At 43.6% G+C, this 11,641-nt stretch overlaps 1 protein-coding gene across 1 annotated transcript; it reads left to right on the forward strand.

The window, feature by feature from the left end:
• Positions 1–1,693: 1,693 nt before the first annotated feature.
• Positions 1,694–7,199, forward strand: LOC308151500 (methylosome protein WDR77-like; the record flags this gene model as incomplete). The annotated part of the gene is made up of 10 exons (XM_080524380.1): positions 1,694–1,793; positions 2,262–2,447; positions 2,612–2,753; positions 3,037–3,086; positions 3,219–3,289; positions 4,621–4,675; positions 5,993–6,064; positions 6,494–6,602; positions 6,819–6,887; positions 7,052–7,199. The coding sequence occupies 10 exons, from the start codon at positions 1,694–1,696 to the stop codon at positions 7,197–7,199; spliced, it is 1,002 nt and encodes a 333-aa protein (XP_080380506.1).
• Between the last annotated feature and the right edge of the window lie 4,442 nt (positions 7,200–11,641).

Here is an 11,641-nt window from a genome sequence, read left to right on the forward strand (position 1 = left end):
CAGATATAATTAGCCTGGTCGCGACCAGGCTAAAACACAGGCTATAGTAAGACGCGCGTCAAAAAAGGCTCACAGGCGGAAACTAAACCCCGAACGACAGTTCCTCATGTGTCTTTTAGGAAATATTAGTTCCCACTTCACACGAGATAGATAGATTAGATAGTTTGACTGTGTGATAGATAGATAATTTGATAATTTGAAAGTGTGATCGATCGATAGATAGTTTGATTGTGTGATAGATAACTAGATATTTTGAAAGTGTGATAGATAGATAGATCGATGGATACATAAATTAAAAAGTGTAAAAAATAAAATAAAATGAATAGGTATGTCTATCAACTTGCATTGCTGTTATCACAGCGGTCTGGTTGGCGCAGTGGTTAAGGCAGCCAGCTGGAGTCCCAAAGGTTGTGAGTTCGAGACTTGACTAAGTAATTATTATTTTATTTTTTTTACATTTAACCGAAGATTTCATGCAAAGGCTTCAAACACCATTGTAATCGTGTCCGTTCTTGTAAATTAGCCTGCACCATAATTGTATAGCCTACATACTTTTTTAGATGAGATTTTAGATTAGATTCAGACAACGAAATGCAGTAAAAAGTGTGTCTGAAGAGGGATTCGAACCACGTCTAAAAATGATGAATAAATCCCATGGCAGCGGTCGATACCACTAGGCCATTGTGGCGATATGACGGTGTGTAGCCTGCTGCTGATATCACCACAGTAGTAATATTCATTTATTAAAATATGAACATATAACAATAACTGGGGCTAGTATGACCTACGCATTTAATCGGTCAGCAATTTCTTGCCAAACCATTTCCCTCGCCTTGTTAATTGCGGCAGTATTGCACTATTTTACATCTTATTTTTCCGTCTTCATAAAGATCAATAATTCGGGAATGCTGCGCAAATGTAGTACCCCTGCAGAGTGGAGTATCTTCATTTCGACAGATCGACTCTTCTGGGCTCTTTATGTCTGCGAGCACGCGCCCATATTGAAGATTTGTAAGCCTGTCTTCTGTGAACACTGATGACACAAGGCTGATCCTCGTTCGAGGAATCACCTGAGGCTTGAATTCCAATCTCGAGTTGCCTGATCGCCGCATTTATTTCAATCGCCGCTATACTGATCCACCTTTAGTGGAATGGCCCCCAGCTCCTTTCCCTTCTTTTTTTCCTTTTTTTTCTCCTTTTTTTTTTCTTTCCTAGCACCAGGGGAGCCCCCCCTCCCAAATTTCGTTGTTTGGTACCTGTACTATATCAATGACAATAAAGACCATTCATTCATATTATTATTATTATTATTATTACAGAGACAGCCAAGACAATTGCAAACAGATAGAGCCAACATCATTATTATTATTATTATTATTATTATTATTATTATTATTATTATTATTATTACAGATAGAGCCACCAGACAGAGCCAGCGCATGACCCGGAAGTGTTACCTCCACGTGGTGCTGCTGTTTGCCCGGGGTTCATTCAATCTGGTAAAGAAAGATGGAGACAAAAGTGATTGCTGTCATCTAAACCAGGAAGATCTAGAACTCATTCAATCTCACATAATCAGAGTAGAGGTGGGGGGTAAAGGTTACGGAGCAGGCCATCGCTCTCAGTTAAAGTTAAAGTTATACAGTTTGAATTGAACACAGACTAATCACCGCTAACTAGCTCCGTTGTCTGGATGAAGAGCACCGTGAACACCAGCATGGTGAAGGAGAACATACCGCCCAACGCCCCCGCCTGCATGGAGAGACACCTGGACTCTGCGCAGTACCGGGCCGGTACGTAACGATCGGTTCATCCAGACATAGACACAGTAGCCTGGTAGTTTAGCCATCTTCTAAACCACGATCTAACTTTTACTAAACCTAGTCCAACACGTGGTGTCACTAAATAAAGAGTCCGATGGTCACACTCTCACTCTCTCATCTCTCTCTCTATCATCTCTCTCTCTCTCTCTCTCTCTCTCTCTCTCTCTCTCTCTCTCTCTCTCTCTCTCTCTCTCTCTCTCTCATATCTCTCTCTCTCACGTGGTGTCACTAAATAAAGAGTCCGATGGTCACAGGATCATGTTGACATTCTCATACTCAGAGGGCTTGAATCAATGTGACAGGGAAAAAGCAACACGACACTGTCTGAGTTCACTGTCCAAATCAAATCAACAGCTTGCTAGCTAGCTATCTATCTACCAAGTAAGCTAATCATTGGAAGATCCACCTAATATTTTTCTCTCTTTTTTCCTCCTCAAGATGGCAGCCTTCTGCTGGGGGCCTCCAGTCTCAGTGGCAGGTGCTGGCTGGGTTCCCTCTGGCTGTACAGTGACCCCAAGCAGGCTCCCAACGAGGGGTTCTGCAAGGCCGGGGTGCAAACCGAGGCGTGTGTGGCACAGGCAAAGTGGGTGTCTCAGAAGGCGGTACTTGTTGCTTCAGACTCTGGTAAGTAAGCTGATATGCCCCCCCCAGGCATGTTCTCAAAATGGCAATGTTGATTCATGTTGCCTCAACGTGGGTTATTGCCTGGTTGCAAGACACTAAATTGTTAGGTAATGCAGTACCTCTGACTAACCTGTGGAGTGTGACTTGTCTCCTGGGTGTTGTAGGTGCTGTGGAGCTGTGGGAGTTGGCAGAGGACGAGCGCCTGCTGATGAATCGGTTTAGTAAACACGAGCATGACAGCATGGTGACCAGCGTGAGCCCCGCTGCTGACGCAAACCAAGCTGTCAGCGGCAGCATGGACTGCAGGTCAGTTTTTATTTTTATTGTTAGTTTGTTGTGTGTACTCACACACACACACCTAGCTCCGAACACAACAGTTTTGGGATGTGTTGCAGACATCGTCCGCGTTCGTAAATTCGCCGGAGCGCACACTGGGCTCAACGTCATGAAGGGACCAAGTCATTTGATTGGACAAGAGGCAGTCACGTGGACGCACCGGCGCCCTCAGAGCTAGTTTACGAACGCGACCATTGATATTTTGATGATATCTCTCTTCAGTATCTCTTTGTTTTTCCCTTCCCCATTGTAGAATCAAAGTCTGGGACCTTAGCCAGGAGTCTGTGATCAGCACATTTTACGGTAAGGGAACTTTGAAGGACTTAAATGAATGATCACAATTCACAAGTGAACCTACTACCCTTGCAGTGCTTCAAACTGTCATGTTTATGTTTATATTGCCAGTATAATTGTCCACCTTGTCTCATTCCCCAGCTCACTCTAAGCCAGTGACCTGTGTGTCCTGCAGTCCATCTGATGACAACCTGTTCCTCTCCTGTGGCCTGGTAAGAGCCTCCAATCATAAGGGTTGTTTGTTCATCACTAGGGGGGGGTATTCCATCAATGTCTCTAAAGGAAAATCGAGGCTTATTTTTGATAACTCTCGTGAGATTCATCAAAATAAGCCTGGATTTTTCTTTAGCAAAGTTGATGGAATACCCCCCAGGTGTGTTCTCTTTGTCCATCTATTGTACTCTGTCTATGGTACTCCGGGCATTTGGAGGATCCAGTAGATTGTAGTGGGGCGGCTGTGGCTCAGGAGGTAGAGCCGGCGTCTAATAATCACAAGGACGGCGGTTCAATCCCCGGCTGGCCATGTGTCGAGGTGTCCTTGGTAGGGCTGCAACGATTAGTCGACATAATCGACGACGCCGAGCATAACAACTCGTCGACGCGGAATGTTAGTGTCGACTAATCGTATATATTTATTTATTTTTTTTTTTATTTTTTTTTTCGGGAGCCATGCAAGAATCAGCTGGATAAGTTTTAGCTAACGTTGTTAGCCAACTGTCTAACGTTATATTGTTAGGGTCGTAATGTTTATGTTAGCTTTACTGTTACATGTTGGAAAACAACGTCTCATGGACAGGGCTGTACATGCTATGAGCGTTTGTGCTATTAATTTATTTGCCCTGTGGCACGCGTGTGACAGACAGAGGCGCTTGTATGTAACGTTACGTAGCAGGGGTTTTCCATGTTGAAGCCAGGAGAACGCGAGATGAAATGAAGTGAGGGGTGGTCGCTATTAAAATACCAGGTAGTCATGGTGGATGATCATGAATGATGCATGATAAGTGAATGCTATTTCAATTATGTTGAGTCCACCAGCGAGCTGTCTGTAAGATAAACAGCGCCAAGCGTAGCCTACTAACGTGAGCTGTCTGTAGTCTAGCCAGCAATGCTAGCTAGCCAATCAACTAGCTCTGTGAGCAGCTGTAGCTTGGCGTAACGTTAGATTAGATAGCTAGTTAAGCCGGATTTATGCTTCTGCGTCGCCATTTACGCGCAGCGAAAAGCCACACAACTAATCGCGACTAACCGAAAAAATAATCGACAGATTAGTCGACTACCAAAATAATCGTTAGTTGCAGCCCTAGTCCTTGGGCAAGTGAACTGGCACTGAACCCCAAATTGCTCCCAATGAGTGGGCCGTCGCCTTGCATGGTAGCTTGCCGCCATTGGTGTATGATTGTGTGTGTGAACGGGTGAAAGGCGATATATAAGGGCAGTGCATTTACCATTTTAGTATATAACGACAATCACCCTGTTCTGTTGCACCTGTATGAATGAAAGTGCTCTCAGCCTCCTCTCAGTTACGTTTCCCTCCACCCCCCAGGATGGCCGACTGCTGCTGTGGGACAGGAGGAAACCCAAACCCGCCTCCCGAATAGGTGAGCAGTTCTGGGTGAACTGAACGGCAGGGGGCAGTAGGGCTTGGTGGTTTTGTCACTGTGCCATTTGATAATGTACACAGACCTGTTTTCAATGGATTGTCATCTCGTTTGGTAATTTTTCAAGATATGGTTCATAGCTTGGGTTTTAGGGCTCTCTGGTATTCCTTTGTGAAAGAGAGTTTGTTTAAGATCTCCGTACTAACATTAACTAGACAAATGGATTTTTTTCATAATGTTTGCCGTTTGCTTAGCAACCATTTCCCCCAATGATCCTAGTCAATTCAATAAAGGTGTGTTGGGACTAGGGCTGCAACTAACGATTATTTTTGTAGTCGACTAATCTGTCGATTATTTTTTCGATTAGTCGCGGTTAGTCGTGTGGCTTTTCGCTGCGCGTAAATGGCGACACAGAAGCATAAATCCGGCTTAACTAGCTATCTAACCTAACGTTACGCCAAGCTACAGCTGCTCACAGAGCTAGTTGATTGACTAGCTAGCATTGCTGGCTAGACTACAGACAGCTCACGTTAGTAGGCTACGCTTGGCGCTGTTTATCTTACAGACAGCTCGCTGGTGGACTCAACATAATTGAAATAGCATTCACTTATCAAGCATCATTCATGATCATCCACCATGACTACCTGGTATTTTAATAGTGACCACCCCTCACTTCATTTCATCTCGCGTTCTCCTGGCTTCAACATGGAAAACCCCTGCTACGTAACGTTACATACAAGCGCCTCTGTCTGTCACACGCGTGCCACAGGGCAAATAAATTAATAGCACAAACGCTCATAGCATGTACAGCCCTGTCCATGAGACGTTGTTTTCCAACATGTAACAGTAAAGCTAACATAAACATTACGACCCTAACAATATAACGTTAACCAGTTGGCTAACAACGTTAGCTAAAACTTACCCAGCTGATTCTTGCATGGCTCCCGTCTAAAAAAAAAAAAAAAAACGTTTTTTTTATTTATTATTTTTTATACGATTAGTCGACACTAAAATTCCACGTCGACGAGTTTTTATTATCGACGTCGTCGATTATGTCGACTAATCGTTGCAGCCCTAGTTGGGACAATATTTGAAAATACACCTCTATTCCAGATTCAACAAGACATTGCTCTTTCGTTGAGTTTCCAAACACCGTAGCATACCAACCACGCTAGCGATTCAGTACCTATTACAAATGAAGTGAAGTGGAAGGCATCATTCAGTATGTGTTTTCATGATCTCAGTGTAGCGTTGGGCTGGTGCGTGTTGTTACTATGCAAGTGATCATTTTCAACTGAATGTGTTGGTTTGTCTCAGATATCGAGACCCCCAGCTGCTGCCCTACCGCAGTGACCTGGCACCCCAACCACAGGAGCACAATCGCCTACGGTAAGGAGAGGTGGAGCGTTGTACATTTCCCATGATGCATATGTTGCGTGGCTGTGGCGCAGGAGGTACAACCAGTGTCTAATGATTGCAAGGTCGGCAGATCGGTGGTTCGATCCCCGGCTGGCCAAATGTCGAGGTGTCCTTGGGAAAGACACTGAACCCCAAATTGCTCCCAATGAGCGGGCCGGCGCCTTGCATGGTAGCTTGCCGCCATTGGTGTGTGAATGTGTGGGTGAACGGGTGAATAAGAGGCCATTGTAAAGCGCTTTGGAATAAGGCGCTATATAAGGCAGTCCATTTACCATTTATTTATATGATGCATACATGTCTTAGCCTAATTCATTGGCACACCTGATTGTTCCAAATGGTCAGCCTATCCAGCTTTGACAAGAGATACAAAAATGTAATGCTGATTCTCTGGTGTTTCAGGTGACGAGCTGGGACGCGTGTCTGTCAGAGACTTCCAGGGGACAGAGGGGGCTCAGACACAGAGCCCCCACAGCCGCAGGGTCACCGGCCTGGCCTTCTCCTCACACAGGTAAACAACCGGCTCGCCTCAGCCACGGCCCACAGGATCTAGTAAGGTCACACAATCTCTCTCACAGATAAGAATACAAGCTAACATTGGCTAACACAACACCTGTAGGCCTATACAAAGCTATCGTTTCAAATAATCAGACCAAGAGGCGTGTTTTTTTTTGTGTGCCAGCTTGACTGAGCTAACAGCACTGTTACCTCTCGCCCTCTACCACAGTACCCCCCTGTTGGCCTCTGTCAGCGACGACTGCTCCGTCGCCGTGATGAACTCGGAGCTGGAAGAAGTGTAAGTGGCGAACCGGTCCGACACATAGTTGTCCTGAGAAACTATTTCACTAATGTAAAAAAATAAACAAAATAATTATAACCGGTCATGTTCAACTGTTCATACGACACCCACGTCATCCACCAACTGTTCCTGATATCGTTCTGGTTCCTCTTCCCCCCCAGAATGAGGGACAGGAGGCACCAGGACTTTGCCAGGGGTGTCTGCTGGGTCCCCGGCGGCTCCGACACCCTCACCACCGTGGGCTGGGACCACCAGGTCCTCCACCACACCGTGGGACCGGACAGCGGAGACGCCACGTCCCCACCATAAGCTCCCCAGGCTGTGGGGGGGGGGGGGGGGGGGGGTGTAGGGAAGGGGTGGGGGTGGGGTGAGGGTAAGGGTCTCCATATTCCCTGTATAAAGTCAGAGCTGCCTAACTTGTTCTCAGAGATGGGGCTCCACCAAATTGGGTAAATCCACTTTTAGTTGTGGTGCACCTCACTGCTAGAACAATTCTGCAGAGAATGTTTCAATTGGTTGGTCCGAGGCCGCTATGGCAGTTTACAGTTTTGATTGAGGAACCTCCTTGTTGAAAAAATAGTGTGTTTCATTACGTTCTAATGTTGTATGTGTATAATGTATTATTGTAAACGGTGTATGCAGGGCTCCATTGTAAAAGAAACCTTGGTTTCAATGGGACTCCTTGCTAAAATAAAGGTAAATAAAATATGTGTAGGCCTACTTTCATTTCGTTTCGTTACAAAGTACATCAATGTCATAGACACAATTCAACACAACTGGTCTTAACAATGAGAATGCCCCATACTAAATATAGTGCTTACTCCAAAGGATATATCTAGACCAGAGCTATATTTGCAGACAATACTAAACGTTGTTCTATTGAAATTCGTTCTCAGTGTCTGTGAGTTACATCTGTTAGTTATGTGTGCGTCTTTGGAGAGTGACGTGATTTATAGCGTAGCAAAAAGTGTGCCATGGATGATGTGTGGGTCAGTGATGGCACGCGTCCCTTCCTCATTACAATATTTAAATCCTCGAACATCAGCCCCCCCCCTCCCCCTCTCTGACTCAAAACACACACACACACACGCTTGTGTGAAGCACTTCTTTCAAGTGCACGCTGAAACAAGGTTTTAAAACAAATATCTCTGAACATTAGGCTATTGCCCTCTGCGTTTGGATCATTGGATAGGCCTAGCCTATAGTTAGTTGATACGCGCCCGATAGCCACAGCAATATATCATATTCATATCGTTGAAAAGTATATAAAATGTTTCCAATTGTGTGCGAGCAGATCAAAAGTGTTCACAGAGACAATTCAACAGCAGCAGGCCTACACAACGTATTCGCTCGAGCCTTGTGTGGATATTTGCCAAATAAGATCGATAGCTATACTTTATTGATCCCCGAGGGGAAATTAAGTTAAAAAGTTTAAATTAGTTAGTTACATCAGTTAAGTAGCATATATGAACATCTAATTAATTATTTATATAGGCTATATGTATGAAAGGCTGATATAAAGCAATATACTCTAGGACCAGGAGTGACGACAGATGCTGAAAATCGTCACTGTTGGTGCCCCCTAAATCAATATGCGCAGTTGGGATAATAATAAAGTAGAAATGCACTTAAGACATTATATATATATATTTTAATAATAATAATAATCTTTAAAGCATAGTAGTCTAACCTACGGTGTATGAGACATGGATGTCACGTGACTGAAATTAGTCGAGACTAGTAGTTTGTTATAACAGGAAATAAACACACTGGAGCTTAATGTGTCCCACATGACAATACAATACAATGTCCCAGATTACCCAGATTATATGCAATTATGCATTCAATTAAACTTGAATGTTGTTTATTCCAAAATAGTAACAACCACATCATTCATTCACCAGGAGTGGTAAGGACGGGGAGTATGTACAACTACTCTTACCCTCATGTCTTACCTTGTGTCCTTCATCTCCACCACCAACCCAACCGTCGTCCTCCTGATGTTGTAGAGAGGTTAAACTACCGTAGTTTCCATGTCACGCACAGCTAGCCTAGGGGGGGCGGTGGCAGCCTGGCAGGGAAAGACCGAGTGAAGGTGTCAGTCAGACCTCTAAACACACTCTTTCCATCCAGCTTAAGACCAACAGCCAGTGCTGATGGCCTCTGGGAACGAGGTGACAGCAGAAGCCGTTAATGAAAGAGGTAGCCAGGGTTAGGCCAGGGTGAGGTGAACCTGCAGTGATGCCCACGCAGTGAAGCTGTGAAACTGTCCGTTAAGTGTTGTTTCCCTCCAGGTCCAGCTGTCATGGACTAGTTGCTTTTTACAGGAGGTTTGACAGAACGGTAACACCCACTGAGACGTTAATAAAGCTGTTCTATCTGGTTGTCACACGCAGTTACATCTAGAAACATTGTTTAGAGCGACTTTGAAAAACAGAATGTTGTCATAACATGTGAATTACATTTTATTTGTACATATTATTTTTATACATTATTATTTTTATTTGTTTTACCTTTTATTACAATTATATTGCGTTTGTCACTACAGTGTCTCTAGGCAACAACATGTAAGAAAGGGTTTTGTTTTGTTTACCTCCTGCGTTGTTTTCTCGCGCCCCGTGACTATGTGTTACTTTGACTTTGAAAAGTTAGTTATGACACTTAAACAATTATAATAATAATAATAATAACAACTTTGATGCTAAAACACTGACAGTGGCAAACACGGGAAGAAGCGATAGTTTACCAAACAAAGCCACTTTCGCGCGGTTGTGAACAGACGCCAATTTGCGCGTGGGTAAGAAATGGAGTCCTGTGATTGGTTGAGAGAAGATTAGCTGCACAGGTGGGTTTTATCGATGAATTAGTAGTATAGGTTTTACTTTTGTATAAAATGAATACTGTAAAGTGTTTGTAAGCAAGCGTGATCTGCACTAGTCCAAACCAGTTTGGCAATCAAGACAGAATAAATGGTAAACAATAAAAATATCGATCTTTATTTCTTCGAGATAGCATATCAAAGATAAACCTTATTCTATAATACCATAACAAATTACACAATAACTATACAACAGTAAACATACCTTTTAGTCATTTTCACCATAGAGATAGGGGGATGTTACTGTATATTCATCTTGGTTATGACATCTGTCCATTGGTTTTTGGAGTAAAGCAAATTGGTTGGGAATATGAATGACACTCGTCTATGAATGACTTGGAACAAATGTATAGTAAGGCTATATCAGGGAGTTATAAATCAACTACAACAGGAACGGAAAGGAAAGGCCTATCTATCTACCTACCTTCATGTAGACCTATTCTGCACATCCACAAAGCCATTGACATATCAGGTGGCGAATAACAGTTTTGGCACAGGTTTCCAGTCCAATATAAGGAGATGGTATCCCTTCCAATGATATGACAGTAAGAATCTGAATAGATAGGGGCACTATCAGTGAATGGATCAGAAATAGGCTAGTAGCTGTTACAATCTGACACCCTATCTAATCTACTTCAGCAGTTGACGATAGAAGGACACTGATATGGACAACGACCTATACCTGTAAACAGCCTACAGGGAAACATAGTACTGTAAAAGGGGCAAAGAATAAAACTACTGGTTAACACTCAATACGTAGCCTATACTCTCTGATACTGGGCGAGTAGACTGTAAGAGTGTAGGAGACTCACCGGTTGAAATACCGGTATAACTCAAACTGAAAGCGGGTTACGATTATTATGTAATACCTCCTAACGTAATACGCATACATAAATATCTATTCATTAAAAATCAATTATATATAGTTGCTTCTCTTTAGAACAGAAAGGACATTTATTTGGTTTACAGAAGGGATAGAGAGCATAATACGGAAAAAACAATAACGTATTCCCTCTACAACACCCCCCCATCCGCGTAATAAACAATAAACACAATAATAATATAACAACAACAATAATAATATGCGGCATGTAAAAATGTACTGTACGATTGAGCCGAATGCAAACACAACATTACAAAACATTGGCATTATTGGTAGACAGATAATTGGTTTGTTTGGCAAAGAGGTCTTTATAACATATTGGAAACACATTGGTAAAAGGGTTCATTTCCACGCTGCTCCACACTGCATTGGGCTCTACTGGGGCAGTGCAGATGTGTCATCTCCCCCGCCAGACCTGGGTCCAATAGTCCGTGAAAAACTTTTTTTTTTACCATTTTCTTTTTTTGGTTCGTTTTCTTGAGCCTGCCGTCAGTGCCAGGTGGGCGGGGTTTGTACTTTTTGGGGACTATTTAATTGGTTCAATTGTGCCAGGCAAACTCAAAATCCAAGTTTCATTTGAAATTATTTCGAATACCATTTGAACCCAGGTCTAATCCCCCCCCCCCCCCCCCCCCCGCTGCCACCCCCCCGCCCCCCCCACCCACCCACCCACCCCAGCCTCAAATACTACAGAACCTAACCCCCCCAGTAATCCACCTATATATCTACACAACACTATACAACAGCACGACACAATGTAGACCAGGTAATTTCAACGTACTCCTCTCCTAGATTATCTAATCAATTATCTGACGATGTGCCTTTCTTCATTTGAGCTGTCTGGAGCCTCTCGAAGCGCCCCTTTAAAACATGTGTGGACTGCACTGTTCAAACTCCTCGTCAAAGCCTTCACCGCCTGTCTAGAAAAAAGAACGGTGTCCGGTCTGAATACGTTACGCTATTATTCTGGGATCCGATCTTCGAAAGGGA

The sequence above is a fragment of the Nansenia antarctica genome, assembly GCF_963989245.1.
Source record: "Nansenia antarctica genome assembly, chromosome: 2".
Classification (NCBI taxonomy): domain Eukaryota; kingdom Metazoa; phylum Chordata; class Actinopteri; order Argentiniformes; family Microstomatidae; genus Nansenia; species Nansenia antarctica.